At 51.5% G+C, this 16,974-nt stretch overlaps 1 protein-coding gene across 4 annotated transcripts in view; it reads left to right on the plus strand.

Moving 5' to 3' along the window:
* The window catches only part of LOC147678853 (uncharacterized), a 92,656-nt gene extending 81,926 nt beyond the window's left edge, over positions 1 to 10,730 (plus strand). For all 4 annotated transcript variants that reach the window (XM_086946283.1, XM_086946284.1, XM_086946282.1 and 1 more), the window contains 2 exons: positions 7,041 to 7,850; positions 8,124 to 10,730. In XM_086946283.1, coding sequence (XP_086802409.1) covers positions 7,041 to 7,850; positions 8,124 to 8,917 — 1,604 coding nt within the window. In that variant the 3' untranslated portion in view covers positions 8,918 to 10,730. The remainder of the gene's footprint in view (positions 1 to 7,040; positions 7,851 to 8,123) is intronic.
* The last annotated feature ends 6,244 nt before the right edge of the window (positions 10,731 to 16,974 follow it).

A 16,974-nucleotide genomic window follows, 5' to 3' on the forward strand; every position in this document is an offset into this window, starting at 1 on the left:
GTCCTTCATGGAGGACCTATTCAGCTCCCTTAAGGAGGAATTTCAAACTCTTAAAACCGAAGTGGCTGGAGAGGTCCGGGAGGTGCGCAGGGAGGTCGAAGGCCTGGGCGAGCGGGTCGATACTGTGGAGACGGCGGCTCAACGCCGCGATGAGGAGATAACCCATCTCCAGCAGGATGTCCTCCGCCTCCGGGAGCAATGTGTTGAGCTCCAGGCCCACTCGGAGGACCTCGAGAACAGGTCCAGGCGGAACAACATCCGGGTGCGGGGTGTTTCATCCGCGGATGAAGGTGCGGACCTAATGGCTTACCTGCAGGACCTGTTCCGCGACATCTTGGGGGAAGGAGCGGATTTCCCAATCCGCATTGACAGAGCACATAGGGTGGGCCGCCAACGCCAGTCATCGGCACCCCCGCCTGATATCCTGGCATTCTTGCCGGATTTCCCCCTAAAGGAGCGCATCATGACGGAGGCCCGCAGGAAGCAGCCACTGACCTTCCGAGATAGACCTGTGGCGCTCTATCAGGACCTGTCCGCCATCACACTACAGAAGCGCAGGTCCTTCCGCATCGCTACGGACTTTCTGCGAGAGCACGAGACAGCCTATTCCTGGGGTCACCCCTTCCGTCTTATCTTTCGATGGAATGGGGTGCTGCATCAGCTGCGCTCCTTACAGGATGTCTGCGGAGTGCTGGGTCTTACTGCTACGGAGGAGGAAGGGGCTACACCCGCATGGCGGCGCCCCGAGCGGCGGGGCCGACGGAGGTCGAGAAGGCGCCCATCGTCAGCACCGGCGAGTCGTCCAGACTCGCCCACCATCAGATCTGAAATGGCGGAGGCCCTGAGGACTGCGGCCAGGAACTTGCCTGAATCTACTGGTGTGGCCTTAACGGCCTAATTTTTCTCCGGGGGGAGAGGCTCTTAGCTTTGACGATGCTGGGCTGGGGGCTGGGGGGGCGAGGGGGGTGGTGTGTGGCTGGACGTCCTCTTGACTGGTTTCTGCAGACTCGCCCATTTGGGCTAGACTGAGACTATGGGGTGTTGTTTTCTGCTTTTTGTTTTGGCTGGTTGCCATAAGGGGGTTTTGGGGGGGTTTCACTGTTGGTTTGTTGTGGGGGGGGTCCCGTCCGAACTTGTCCGAATGTGTACGATGCCGCTTTTGGCCTTCCCTGCACCCCTACCCCGCGCGCCCCCTCCGCTGATCCCCCGCCTGCGGCATAGCGCGTTGTTTCCCCGGGGGCGATGCCACCCCTGAAAGTTGTGACCCTTAATGTTAAGGGTCTGAATAACCCCGTGAAGCGGAGGGCGATCCTTTCCCTGCTGGAGGGGTCGCAGGTGGATATCTGCCTCCTGCAGGAGACCCATTTACTTTCCAGGGACTGCCATAGGTTGCGCTCTGCTAAGTTCCCCACGCAACTCTTTTCCTCTGCTGCGACTAAGACCGCTGGGGTGGCCATTCTCCTAGCCAGCTCCTTTAGGGGGGAGGTGTTGTATAAACATGCTGAGCAGAAGGGGAGACTTTTAGTGTATCGCATGCGCTTGGGTGGTGTTGCCTTTACGGTTGGTTCGGTTTACAGCCCAAACGACCACCAGGATCGTTTCCTGGAATCGGTGTTGGTGGACGTTACTGCCTCGCCCGATCGCCATATCATCTTGGGGGGAGACCTGAATATGGTCTTCGACTCCACTCTAGATAGGTCTGCCCAGCGCTTCCCGCAGACGGGGGAGCTTTCTGGGGCGGTACAGGACCAGATTGCGGAGTTGGACCTGCATGACCTCTGGCGCACCATGCACCCCATCGATAGGGACTACTCCTATTTCTCCCACGCACACCGCACTTATTCGCGGTTGGATTATCTTTTGGTGAGCGGCCCGCTTCGCTCGGCCGCCATGGCGGCGGACATCGGGGTCTTGTCCCTGTCCGATCATGCGCCGGTTTCCGGAGTCTTTGCGTGGCCGGCGGCCCCCCCCTCCAGAGGGATGTGGCGGCTCCGGGACACGCTTCTCCATAAGAAATCGGTGGTGAAGCGGGTGGAGGAGGTCATCCAGGACTACTTGACCCACAATAACAACTCTGACACGTCTCTGGCTACGCAGTGGGCGGCTTTGAAAACAGTCGTCAGGGGAGAGTTTATCTCCATTTCCTCGGCGGAAAACAAGGAACGCCAGCGCAAGAGGGAGGAACTGACAGCGCAGGTTAGGGAGCTTGAGCAGGTCCACCGCCGTACGGGGGCTCCTCGTGTTTGGAAGCAACTGAAGGCGGCACGGAAACTCCTCTCTGCGTTGGATCTGGATCGGGCGGAGTACGCAGCGCTGCGCCTGAAACATGCCTTTTACACCGGCGGGGACAGGTGCGGTAAGCTCCTGGCCCATAGGCTCAGGGCCGCGCAGCAGCGCAATGTGGTGAAGGAGCTGGTGGGAGTGGGTGGGATCCCGGTTTCCGGTGACGCGGAGGTGGCAGGTACCTTTCGTTCCTTTTACGAGGAACTGTACGCTTCAGAGCCTTCCCCACCGGGGGAGGCTGAGGCCTATTTGGATTCCGTGACCCTTCCGGCCTTAGACCCCTCCCAGGCGGCCCACCTAGAGAGGGACATTCACGTGGAGGAGGTCATCTCCGCGATCGCACGGCTGAAGCATGGTAAAGCCCCGGGCCCGGATGGCTACACGGCCTTGTTTTACAAGACCTTCTGTCCCACTGTTGCTCCTCTCCTGGCCCGCTTGTTCAATTCCTTCTCCGAACCGGGTGCCATCCCACCGGACCTCCTCTCGGCGACTGTGTCGGTTATCCCCAAGCCGGGGAAGGACCGGACCTTGTGCGGCTCGTACCGGCCCATTTCGCTCCTAAATGTGGACCTCAAGCTTTATACCGGAATCTTAGCGGCCAGACTGGGTCTCCACCTACCAGGTTTGGCGGAGGCGGATCAGGCCGGTTTTGTACCCGGTAGGCAGACGGTCGACAACACGAAGAGGGTGACGCACGTACTGGAAAAGGCCTCACGCGTCCCGGGGGAGAGGATGCTTCTATCGGTCGACGCGGAGAAGGCCTTTGATAGGGTTCATTGGCCATATCTCGAGCTGGTTCTTGGGAAACTGGGGATCGGCGAGAAGTTCCGCACAATGGTCTTTAACTGCTATAGGCGACCGTCGGCGTCAGTGCGTGTCAATGGACACAGCTCCGGCAGCTTCGCCATTGAGCGTGGCACGAGACAGGGCTGCCCCCTCTCGCCGCTCCTCTTTGCCCTTTATATGGAACCGTTTGCGCAGAGGATCCGCGACAACCCGGATGCTATTGGGGTGAAGATGGGGCAATACACGCACACTGTCAGCTTATACGCGGACGATGTCTTGCTGACCCTGGATGACCCCAGGCGGTCACTTCCTGCCTGCGTCCAGGAGCTGAACGCCTTTGGCCGCGTCGCGGGCTTTAAAATGAACATGGCCAAGTCGGCTGCGCTGGATGTGTCGCTTTCTGCCGACACCAGGCGGGACCTTCAAAGTCTCTTCCCTATGCAGTGGTCCTCCTCCACGGTGACCTACCTGGGCATTTTACTCGCTCCCTCCCTGCCTGCTATGGTCGCGGCTAACTATTCCTCTCTGGGCAAAAAGATCAAAGAGGAACTCGGCCGATGGAACAAGGGCCTACTTTCGTGGCTGGGCCGTATTGCGGCGGTGAAGATGACAATACTACCCCAGATCCTGTATCTTTTTCGCGCTCTGCCTCTTCAACCCCCCGTGGGTTGGATACGGCAGGCGCAGGCAGACATCTCCCGCTTTGTGTGAAAGGGCCGTAGACCTCGGATGAAGCGGGTCCTCTCCATGCTTGCCCCGGAGGCGGGAGGTCTCGGAATCCCGGACCTCCGGAAGTACTTCCAGGCGGCACAGCTCCGGTACCTGGTGGAGTGGAGCCGGTGGGAATCGGACAAACACTGGCTTTTTCAAGACCAGGCAGTTGCAGGCCGTACCCTCCAGGAGGTCCCGTTCCTGCGGCGCATCCATCGCCCACCTAATCTCTACGCTTCCTTTATCACCCGGGTCCCGCTACGAGTGTGGGACGCGGTGTGTGAGCTTCGGGAGCTCACCACCTTTCCATCGCCGTTCACTCCCATTGCTGGCAACCCGGACTTCACCCCGGGTCTGGAGCCGGGGGCCTTTTCCCACTGGGTGAGCGCGGGATGTAGGGCGCTTTTCCAGATCTACGGGCCGGAGGGCGTGCTCCCCTTCCAGCAGCTCCGACAGGAGTTTGGCCTGACAGAGGGGGACAGACTGCGTTACATGCAAGTCCGCCACTGGGCTCTTCAACCCCCAGTGCGTGACGTCGCCGCCCGTTCGATTACGCCCTTTGAGCGATGGTTGGTAACCCGGGCCTCGGACGCCAAACTCATCACTGATTTGTATAAGTTTCTCCAACCCCCGCCGTTTCATTACCCTAACCCAGGGAGGGAACGCTGGCACAGGGAACTGGGCAGGACCCTGAGCCACAAGGAGTGGGACAAGATTGCATATCGGGCGAGGCACTCTGCGTACCACACTGGGCTGACGGAAACCTTCACTAAAGTGTCCACCTATTGGTATTACACCCCGGAGCGGCTCTATGAGATGCGCAAAATAGGCGATAAGGGTTGCTGGCGCGGCTGCGGACAGGAAGGTACCCTCACGCACATTCTCTGGGAGTGCCCGGTGCTGTCGGCCTACTGGAAGGAAGTCTTAGATGAGGTGGATAGGCATTTTGAGATCGAGCTTCCGCGCTTCCCCGCGTATGTCTTGCTTGGCCTCCCCAATGATTTGATGTACCCGCTGAAATCCCGTAGGGGCAGGCAGATTGCGATTGCGCTGGGCTCCGCCGTCCAGAACATACTGGTACTTTGGCGCACCCCCACTGCCCCCTCTATCACTGGTTGGTTGCATAGGCTCTGGCAGGTACTGGGCATGGAGAAGATATCGCTAACGGTGGCTGGGAATGTTGACCAGTTTGAGGAGCTCTGGCATCCCTTTTTGGCACTGCTGTCCACGGAATTTCGCGAGCTTACGTGCCCACGGTACCTGCGCCTCCTTAGGCTGACGCCGCCGGCGCCAACGGCGGAGTGAATGTGCGGATTGGGGGTCGGGGGTTGGGGGTGGGAAGCGGAGTTATATGCTTCTAATGCTGACTTTCGGACGGGGATGTTGGGGTATTGTTTTTTCTTCCTTCTTTCTTTGCTTTTCTTTCTCCTTCCTTTCTGGGGTCGAGGGGCTGGTGGAACGGTATGCTTCTCTCTTACTGTGTCGCGGAGTGTTATTTTGGCTTGACCTTGCCTAGGGAGTGGGGGCCTACAGGGGGGTCGTACAGAATGCCTTATTGCCTATGTCTTTGCTTTGTTACCCTCTGGGGCATCCTGTCTCCCTCTTTTCCTTCTTACTCGCGGCAACGTTTTGCTTCTTGTATTGTATGTTTACCTGACTTCCTGCTCCCCTCCCCGTGTTTTTCTTATGCCTTAATAAAATACTTTAAACCTAAAATCTCGGGCCTCTAGTGGGCTAAACTCGGGAAGCGACATCAGACCCTCCAGATCCGGAGCCAGGGCATGGCGAAATTGTAAGTAATGGAAGAACTGCGCGCGGGGCATGTCATACTCCGCGCTTAGCTCCTGAAACGACTTGAGCGTCATCCCTGTCATAACATCCCCCAACCTAGAAATGCCAATGGCGTCCCATCCCGCAAATCCCGATAGGGATGCCAAACCTGAAAAGCGGTCATTGCGCCAAAGGGGGGTTTCTTCGGTCAAGGTTCGCCACCATCCCATTCGCCGCAACGCTCGCCGCCAGACGTCGAAAACTACCTGTGTCACCGACGGCAAGGCCCTGCGCTCCCTTGGTGCATAAAGCAGCGTGTGGAGCGTATGTGGCGTCATCAGTAGCCTTTCCAGAGCATAGGCCGGGTCTCCCCTGTCCCCATACCACCATTCATTTAAGACTAGGAGATGGGACGCTTAATAATAAGAAAGAACGTCCGAGGTCGCTAACCCACCTTCATACGTTGAGCGAAAGCACATGCTCAATGCCACCCTAGCGGAGCCACCCACCCAGAGGAACTGTCCCAGGATTGTGTTTACTCGCTTAAACCATGAGGGTTGGATCAGGTACTGATAGTTCTGCAACTGATACAGCAGTCTGGGCAAGGCCACCATTTTAAATATGGTCGATCTACCATAGATGGTCAGTGGCATGCAGGACCATATTTTAATATCTGCCTGAGTCCGCTCCCAGACCGGCACCACATTACGCTTCCATGCAACAGCTGGGATCTCGGTCAGGAACACCCCTAGGTATTTAATTCCTCCAGTTGCCATCTGGAGCTCCAATGCCCAATCCCCAATCGTCGGGCCATTTAATTGTACTTGTTTTTGAGCAATCACAAGAGCCTTTTAATGTGTTATAACAGAATACAGGGAACGTGCATTATATTTAATGTTCCACAGAAGACCATATGATTAACTGACATGTAACATTTCTTGAAACTTGGGGGAAAAAAGTCTCAACTCCGTTCTTTGGGTAAAATAAAATACTTCTTAATCGGTCATTTAAATGTTCTTCCGAGACCGGGTTCTATACCCCTTGTGCTACATTTCTGCCGGTGCCCTTGGGTTCACCCTTCAACTATAGTAGAGGCCACCTTCACAGACCTGAACGCTTTGTTGTTGCTTCTTAGTTCATTCATGAGCACAGAGCGTAGAAAATATTCCAATAATGTTTCTTTCTAGTGTTTGTTTATCGGCTTTAAAAGCTCATACTAGGATCTGCGTTTACTTGATACAGTGAGAAGAGGCAGACTGTTTAATTTTATTACATTATGTATTTTAAAATAGAACTTGGAATTTGTGCCAAAATGCTCTCAAATCATATATTTCTTTTTATTCTGAGACACGTGAATTCACTGAGGCTCATGGTATCTTCGTTAGTGAGGGCTTGGGCGAGTGGATTAAAGTTTCACGGTTTTGCACTAGGTCTGCGAGTCCTAGAAATGCCTGACCACACATAACCATCAATCTCTGTTTGTTCCACAGAGAACGAAGCCATTATCAAGACCAAGGGTCTGTGCATTCACCGGCATATCCAGAGTGGGGAGGAGCTGGGCCCGTGCAGAGAGTGCGAGACAACCATTGGTCAAAGGGTGGACCTGTACGGACATCAGGTGGTACACACTGGAGAGGAAGCATATGAATGCACAGATCCAGGTGTGAGCTCATGGCCATCGTCACAGTTGGTGGATAATCACAGACCCCATGCAGGGGATGGACCGTTTACAGAATGCGAGAAAAGCTTCATAAATAGCTCTCATCTGAGAAGGCATCAGGGGATCCATTCTGGGGAGGAGTCCTATGAGGACGCAGAGCAGAATAAGAACTCCTGGTCATCGTATCAGACCACAGACCTAGGAAGCCAATATGGTGTTGAATCCCCACAGCAAAGAAAAAGAAAAAAACGATTTAGTGAAGAGGAGCTGAATATATTAGTGGAGGAGGTGACAAGGAACTTCAATAGACTCTTTGGCAAAGCAGCTATGAAGGTCCCTGAAAGCGCCAAGAAGGCCATTTGGGTGAGGATCCAGAGCAGGGTGAACGCTGTTGGCATCACCCACCGCACAGTGGATGAAATCCAGAGGAGGTGGTACGACACACGACGACGCACCAAGGAAAAAATCTTTATCAGTATAAGTGAGGAAGAAGGCACAGAAGGAGGACTCAGCCAACAGACGCCCCTCACACATGCCGAGAGTCTTTGTGAGACAACGGTTTCACCGGAGGCTGCACATGTATTGATTGGGATAGACACTTCTACTGTGAAACCCATGGAACAGCACTCTGAAACTGAAGGTGAGTGCAAAAATATCCATTCACTAAGCTTTGTGTGTGCTGGGTCACCATGGAGATGCCTGCACCGAGTAAAACATGCCTCATGCAAGCACCATGCCAAAATGCACTCTTGTGTCTGTTATCTGTTCTTTGTCCAGCCTGTTGCATGATGTAAAGTGTTGTTCTGTGTAACAATGTGAATCCATTGCCAACTTTAACCTTTTTTGGTGATATGTGCGCTATATAAGAATTTATAACTTATGACTTATGACTTACTCTCACATGTGTTCACAGATCAAGGAAGCAGTGGTGCTGCTGAGGCAGATGTGCTCGAGAAGACTGCACCACAGTACATGTGGGACATTAACCCAGCCACCTCATCAAGACTTCCAGGGATACAGGTTGCCCCCATTGAAGATGTTGCTAACACCAGTGGAACTGTATTTTCAACCACCCCAACACAGAGACGAGGACGTCAAAAAACACCCTCACACCCTATTCCACCGGATGCTAAATCAACCATTGACCAGGTCCGCGTTTTAGAATATTCCATGCTGCATGTGCAACAAAAACAGCTCCGTGCTATCAATGGCATGGGAAGAGAACTCCGCGATATGGGCAGCAGTGTTGCTGGGGCTTGTGCTTCAATGCAAGGCACTCTCCAGAAAATATCTGACGGTATAGACACCATAGCTCAAGCCATGGTTAAGCTCGTTGAGGGTCATACTGGAAAGAACGCATTAGCACGAAAACAGCTGAATGATCGGACTATGTTGCGTTCTGTGGGACGTTTGGCCAATGCAACGACTCTGCTCAGCAGGCGCACAGTGGCTATGCATAAGGACATGGTTAAGTGCAACACTGATCTGACCAGGGGGTTGGTACAGGTAAATACTGCAGTAGGTGAGATGGCTATTGCCAACCAGCAGATGCGTGAAACACCCCCACCACCGCTGCAGAGTGAGGAATTCAGTTCAGCGAGCAGTGCATCAATGGTGAGAGCTCCTGCCACAAGGCCAGGGACTAGGAGGAGGGATGAGCCAGGTGACAGTGACACGCCTGCTCCTCGCAAGAAAGGCAAGCATTGATCATTAAGTAACTCTCACCAGTGTGTAATCTCACTCTGGTCACCTCTGCTGTTTATGGCATAGAAATGTACTACGTATAGACATTCTAGGGACAATTCTCATAGATTGCAGGCCTTCTTGGATCGATCATGCTATGGTTGTGTTCTTTTCTTAGCCAGTGAAGAAACTGAATAAATGACCCCGCTGACGCCGATCATTTTATGGTATCTATTACCCATGATTGAGCTTTGGTTACCATAAAAAGCAGTTGTGTGACACTTCACCTCTTCAGGCTTTGTCCCGACAGTGGCTGTGATCCATGAGTTGCTTGACATCCTCAACTGCACCTTCCTCTTCAGTCTCTACACGAAGACCTTTCCAAATGACAGTCATGGTGGTATTAAGGATTCCCTCGTTTTTGCAGTGGCGGAATCTGGATTCAAATGATGCAAATATTGTCGGCTCCCCTGCACACACTTGATGGATGGGCAGTGCTCAAGTGTTGCTGTAGCAGGATGCCGAGGCTGATCAGTGATGTGAGCTCCACCTTGGTACGTCGAATGTTGTCTTATCAAGCACTTACCATGGTATTCACCATCACTTAGCTTCCTACTTGAAATTCTTCAGTGTCTGCCACTGTGCTGAACAAGTGTGAGTCGTGTGTTGTGCCAGAGCGTTACTTGTCTTCATTGGTGAGGATATGGTTGGCGTTTCACACCACTTCTTGTTCAGTCATGTTCTCTTGTCTTGCAGGGCGTGTTTTCCATCAGTGGCACTTGGCTTCTATAGGAAATCTAGCACCACCGTAAAAATCCTCTTGGACAGTTACATGGGTGGGTGGGCATGGTCCTTAGAAACTGGAGCATTTTTCTCCTACATGTCAAGAGATGTTGAGAGTTCCCGTGTAGAACTACACAGGAATCAAAATGAAAACATTGAAGGAGCATTTTTTAGAACACCTTAATGAGAGCTAAACCACGATTGGAATACCCTGGTGCAAAACACTACTATGAGATGAACATTGTTGGGACTGCTTAAACGTTCAGTGTTATGAACCTCTTAACCCCCCCCCCCCTCCCCTCGCCACTCACTTCACCGTGCAACTGTTGAAGAGATAGAGCATGACATTGGGAAAACTAATATGACTTGGTAACAAGTTTACGAGTCCGATATTCATTTAATGGCCATGAAATGTTTTTTTTCATCGCCAATGCATTACAAGGATGCCTCTGCCATCAAAGATGACTCCCACGTAGAGACCTTCATACCCTGGATGAAGCTGAACTGTCTATTAATGTAGCTACAACATTTTGTTGGATTCTGTCAAGAAGTGCCTTCACAATACATAAAGTCATAGTATAATAATTGGCAATACGATGTAATCCTCTTTAATCCCAATATAAGACCTCACAGAAGATGTGAAGATTGGATTGTATGAGGATTACAGACACTGTAAAGGTGTATATTGTGTAAATTCCCAATATGACGTTGCTATGTTTTCCAATCGAATGAAAAGGCAACCAAAGCACTAAGCATCAAGGGACCATTCACAGACTCTTGAAAGAGTGTAGAACAGCAAGGGTGCCAAATGTGGATGCAGAGTTGAATGAAGATAAATTGTTGCATATGCAGTTGTAATATATAGTTTCATGTTCCCAAATAACTGGATATGGCTGGTGAGAAAAGGTATGTCTTTTGGTAACGTATGTATGATTCTGTACAGCCTCCAAGTGAATTCAAACAGGACACCATGAAATCTTGATCCAACTTCCAGAAAGAATAACATGAGGTTGATAATAAATGTGGGATTATTAAAAGAGCAGTATCAATGCAACCAGTGTATGTCGTTATTCACTTTGTACACTCTTTTCACTCAATAAAGAGTAGATGCACCAAGTCTCAGTCACTAGAAGTTAGTGAAAGGAAATGTGGAAGAGCAAGTCAGCGTTCACAGTGGCTGAAATACTGTCCTGTCCTCTGCCCTGTAACAAATTGGGTTACTGGTTGAGGAGGGTGAAACCATATTCAAGCAGGAACCACAATCCTTGTCAGGTTGAGGCACGACCAAACCCAAAATAATCTGCGCTCAACCCGCTTGGCACAGAGCAGGCAGGCATAACTTAAAGGCAATGTGTAAAATACTTACTCAGCACTTCAAATAGTAATAAAGTGAAAACAACATAAGAAAAACCCCACACCAATTTAGAAATATGTACATTTTAATTAAAAAAACAAGATCAAAAAGACAAAAATTGAATCAGTAGAACCGGAGATATGCAATTTAAAAAGATTTCATTTAATATAACTCCAAAAAGCACAAATCGTCAACTGTGTATATGTGCTCACGCAAGATCGGGACAAAGCCACAAGTGCAGGCTGACCATGATGGAGTGCGGGCTGGCTAAAGGGACCAAGCTAGGCCTGCTGAACAAGAGTACCTTAAATCCTGGTTGTGAAGAGTTGTGGAATCCTGCGTCGGGGATGCGCCACTCAGCCGTCCTGGTCAGAGCTGCATCATGTTGCATCAGTTCAGAGAGCTGCAGGTGTGTGATGGGGGGGTTCTGCGTCGTCGTCTAGGATGATGTAGACAATGGGTCTTGCGATGCACAGTCCTGCACCAGGGATGTGTTGCACACCGGCTGGTTCTGAAGAAACTGTGGGGCTTGGGATGCGGAGATCTGCATTGTTGTTAAAGTTGCTGTTGACGAGAGGGTTCTGATGCGAAGGCCTGCATCGGAGATGTTTTGCATAATTGCGGTTCTGATGGGGCTGTGATACAAAGTCCTTGAATTGAGAAAGTCCATGCCTCAGAGAGGATGCGTTAGTTCTGCTTGGGGTTGCACTGTGCAGCAGAGGAGATGCACATTTCTTTTGGATCCACATATGTGCTAGAAGAGCACCTTCAGAGCCACTTCCAAAGGTCCAGGACTGGGGTGGCACCACTTGGCAGGGTAGGATTCACAGTTGGCAGAGTCCAGGTGCTGGGTTCAAAGGTTGTTGAAGCCTTCTGTCCCTGATGCTCTAGTAAGAGGGCCAGACAGCTAGCCCTTGGAGTCACTCTGGGGTCCTGAGTACAACCGATGCAGGCCAATCCCTCTCACTCAGACAGGATGGCAGCAGTCCTTCAGAGCAGAAGAGTGGTAGCATCCTTCTTTCTAGCAGAGTCCACATGTCCAGAAGTGTACTTAAGAGTTTGGGCTTGTACCTGGTGCCCAATTTGAAGTAGAGGAAGCTTCAATAGGTTTCCCCCATCATGAGGTGTCTGTATCCCCTTCATCCTTGTCTTGGCCCCAGCTTGTCTGGGGTCACAATAGACTAGTGACCATCCCTTTGTGAGAGTGCTCATGCAGTGCCTTTGTGATGTGCAAGTGTGGTAGGTGACAGCTCCTCCCCCTCTTTAATCTCTGAGTGGCCACCTATCTTTACTTTTTCTTGATGTCTGGGAACAATACACAAAGACCAACTGCCAGCTACACCTAGTCATGTGACCCTGGAACAGGCTGCTGAAACCAAGTGGTTAGGGGAAGAAATTGGCAACTTTCTGAAAGTGCAATTTTTAGGTCTCAGCCTAGCGTACACTGCACAGCAGTGTCGTGCAGCCGAGATTTTATGTTAACAGTATTGGGGGCTTAAACCCGCCCCTCTTCTCTATTGGCTGGCTTCCTAAATGGAGGCCAGCCATTGGAGGAGAGGGGCGTCACTCCGTTCAAGCCCCGTCTTTTTCGGATTCGGGGCATGTTTTTTGCAGTTTTTAACTCTGTGACGTCATCCGTCATTCAACAGCAAAAACCACGCCCCGAATGCGAAAATGGCGGCGCATTTCTGATGCCATTTCTGCCCCACCGCCGCCTGAAGAAGTTGAGAAGCTGCCGAGTCCTCCGGTGAGTGCTCGCTTTTCTTGCCTCTCTTCCCTGATTGTGCCTGTGTGCTTGCCTCTGTCTCCTCGTTGTGCGTCTGACCCCTCGTTGTGTGTCTGCCCCCTCGTTGTGCTTGCTTTCCGGCCCCCCCTCGCTGTGCTTGCTACCCTGGCCCCTCGTTCGTTGTGCTTGCTCTCCTTCCCCCTCGTTGCTTGTGCTTGCTGTCCTGCCCCCTCGTTGCTTGTGCTTGCTGTCCTGCCCCCTCGTTGCTTGTGCTTGCTGTCCTGCCCTCTCATTGCTTGTGCTTGCTGTCCTGCCCCCTCGTTGGTTGTGCTTGCTGTCCTGCCCTCTCGTTGCTTGTGCTTGCTCTCCTGCCCCACCTCCCTTGTTGGTTGTGCTTGCTCCCCTGCCCCCTCGCTGTGCTTGCTCCCCTGCCCCCTCGTTCTTTGTGCTTGCTCTCCTGCCGTTGCCCCCTCGTTCGTTGTGCTTGCTGTCCTGCCCCCTCGTTGCTTGTGCTTGCTGTCCTGCCCCCTTGTTGCTTGTGCTTGCTGTCCTGCCCTCTCGTTGCTTGTGCTTGCTGTCCTGCCCATTTGTTGCTTGTGCTTGCTCTCCTGCTCCCCCCCTCGTTGGTTGTGCTTCCTCTCCTGCTCCCCCCCTCGTTGGTTGTGCTTGCTGTCCTGCCCCCTCGTTGCTTGTGCTTGCTGTCCTGCCCCCTCGTTGCTTGTGCTTGCTCTCCTGCCCCCCCCCCTCGTTGGTTGTGCTTGCTGTCCTGCCCTCTCGTTGGTTGTGCTTGCTGTCCTGCCCCACCGTTGCTTGTGCTTGCTGTCCTGCCCCCTCGTTGCTTGTGCTTGCTGTCCTGCCCCCTCGTTGCTTGTGCTTGCTGTCCTGCCCTCTCGTTGCTTTTGCTTGCTGTCCTGCCCCCCCTCGTTAGTTGTGCTTGCTCTCCTGCCCCCCGTTGGTTGTGCTTGCTCTCCTGCCCCCCTCGTTGGTTGTGCTTGCTCTCCTGCCCCCCTTCGTTGGCTGTGCTTGCTCTCCTGCCCCCCCCTTGTTGGTTGTGCTTGCTCTCCTGCCCCCCCCTCGTTGGTTGTGCTTGCTCTCCTGCCCCCCCCCCGCCCTCGTTGGTTGTGCTTGCTCTCCAGCCCCCCCTCGCTGTGCTTGCTCCCCTGCCCCCTCGCTGTGCTTGCTCCCCTGCCCCCTCGCTGTCCTTGCTCCCCTGCCCCCTCGCTGTGCTTGCTCCCCTGCCCCCTCGCTGTGCTTGCTCCCCTGCCCCCTCCCTGTGCTTGCTCCCCTGCCCCCTCACTGTGCTTGCTCCCCTGCCCCCTCGTTCGTTGTGCTTGCTCTCCTGCCCCCCCCCCCCCCTCGTTGCTTGTGCTTGCTGTCCTGCCCCTCGTTGCTTGTGCTTGCTGTCCTGCACCCTCGTTCGTTGTGCTTGCTCTCCTGCCCGGCTATTGGCATTGTAAATGACAATGCCATTTATTTATGTTTTAAAAACAAAAGCATAAATAAAAATAATGTCATGAGCAATGCCAATTGCTCTAACTTTAAGAATGCCGAGACATTGCATTGTAAATGCTTGTTTAGTTTTGTGATTAAAAATCCAACATTACTGTTAAACAGGGCTTTTAGTTACAATTCTTTAGACATCAAACTGAACTTGTCTCACTGTTCCCAATTGCAAGTGGCTTATTACATCTAACAAGGTAACTTCAACATTATCCTATAAGAGAAGCAGGCCTCGCAGTTGTGATAAACAAATATGAGGTTTTTTGCTACCAAGACATGTAAACCTTAAAACTACATGCCTGCTTTTTAAATACACTGTACCCTACCCTCTGGGCTGCATAGGTCCTACCCTAAGGGTCACTTATTTATATATTAAAAAGGATTGTTTGGGACGAGCAAAAGGTTTATTTTGCGAGTTAGAAATGGCAGTTTTAAACTGCTCACAAAGGCTGCAATGGCAGGCCTGCAACATTCTTAAAGGGCTACTTAAGTGGGAGGCACAATCATTGCTGCAGACCCACTAGTAGCATTTAATTTACATGCCCATTGTGAATGTACTACCACTTGACTAGGGTCTTGCAAGTAAATTAAATATGCCAATTGGTAGTAAGCCAATTCTACCATGTTTGAAGGAGAAAGTACGAGCATCTTCGCAGTGGTCAAGTGTGCAGAGTCCTTAAAGCCTACAAAAAAGGGTTCATAAAACAGAAAGAGAAAATGCAAAACATTTGGGTATGACCCTACAGAAAAGGCCACGCCCAGGACGCACCATAATCCTATTTAGAGTGGATTAAACATCCATAATCTCTGCTCTTGTAACAACAGTATAGCCGGCTTCTTGACGAGAGCTGTAAAAATCTGACCAACTTTAGTGTCATTTACTTGACTAAAGATTTGAGGAGCGAGTGTAGTATCCAATAAGACATTGCCCGGATAAGTGAAAAGTCACTGTCCAGCGAAGAAAGAAAGGCTAGACCCCCACACAATTGCCTCAGTTCTAAAGCCAACCAAAACTCCATACAAAAAAGTGGTCAAAAACGAATTAACTTTCTTAAATTGAACAAATGGGAACAGCATGAAAAGATTTTCTGATGGATACTTCTCCCTGCAGAGTCCTCGCCTTCTGACTACCTCCCAGCTCCACACTGTATCCAGAAAACGTTTGCCAGGCAATATCTGTTCAGCGCTTCAGATGAAGCCATGTTCTTTCATTTGGCCGCAATGTGGCATCAGTTTTTGCTCTTCCATGCCTCATCGATGTGAATCTTGAGCTCCTCCTGGTATTTTGCAGATTAAAATGCTAAGTAAAAACTGATGGCAACGAGGTCAGATGTGGTGGAGTGGTGTGGCTCACTGGTTAGAGGCGGCAGACCCGTAAGCAGAGAACGGCGAGGGACCAGGGTTCAATTCCCGGCACGGCAGGGTCGTGGACCAGGGTCAAAACAGACTCGATAATTCTCGCCTTGGTGCCTACTCTAACCAGGGAACACACTCGGCAACTCTGGGCATTAAGCTTGCCTCATCTCTACAACGATTCAGAAAAGGGGGTGGTGATGAACAGAGTGTCTGAATTAAGCAGACCACTCTTACCCAGACCAAAGATCAGGGCTTGATCCATCACCGTTATTTATCTCACTGCACCATCCCAGCTCAGAACCTGGCTATATGCAAATCAGTCTGTCCCTGGCCCAGTGCATCATGGGAACAGGGCAGACTAAACTACCAAGCCAATTCTTCACCAGAAAGGAGACAAGCTACCGGGGACCGGTTTCTGGCATTTCAGCCGTCTTCGGCCTGGCTTGCTTGAATCCTGATGGTGCAGTGAGAAAGGGACTCATGTCTGAGTATACCCTGCCACACCTATAGTGGCCAAAAACGATTCAGAAAAGGGGGTGGTGATGAACAGAGTGTCTGAATTAAGCAGACCACTCTTACCCAGTCCAAAGATCAGGGCTTGATCCATCACCGTTATTTATCTGACTGCACCATCCCAGCTCAGAACCTGGCTATATGCAAATCAGTCTGTCCCTGGCCCAGTGCATCATGGGAACAGGGCAGACTAAACTACCAAGCCAATTCTTCACCAGAAAGGAGACAAGCTACCGGGGACCGGTTTCTGGCATTTCAGCCGTCTTCGGCCCGGCTTGCTTGAATCCTGATGGTGCAGTGAGAAAGGGACTCATGTCTGAGTATACCCTGCCACACCTATAGTGGCCAAAAACGATTCAGAAAAGGGGGTGGTGATGAACAGAGAGTCTGAATTAAGCAGACCACTCTTACCCAGTCCAAAGATCAGGGCTTGATCCATCACCGTTATTTATCTCACTGCACCATCCCAGCTCAGAACCTGGCTATTTGCAAATCAGTCTAAACGGTGTTGGATCTAGCCCTGATCTCTTGACTGGGTGAGAGTATTCTGCTTAATTCAGAAACTCTGTCCATCACCACCCCTTGTTGTTAAATATTTTGTCCACCCTAAGCGTGGAAGGGTATACTCAGATGTGAGTCCCTTTCTCATTGCACCATCAGGATTCAAGGAAGGTAGTCTACGATAGTTGTTTTTTATAGGTAGACTCCAATGCAACCCAGTGATGTATAGACAGATAGTTGGGGCACCCCACTGCTTCTAAGTCAATAAAAAGTAGTGCGAGTCTAGTAGTTTTAACTAATAGCTACTAGTAAATTCTTATCTGACCAGATAAGAATTTACTAGTAGCT

Source organism: Lissotriton vulgaris, chromosome 12, assembly GCF_964263255.1.
Source record: "Lissotriton vulgaris chromosome 12, aLisVul1.2, whole genome shotgun sequence".
Classification (NCBI taxonomy): domain Eukaryota; kingdom Metazoa; phylum Chordata; class Amphibia; order Caudata; family Salamandridae; genus Lissotriton; species Lissotriton vulgaris.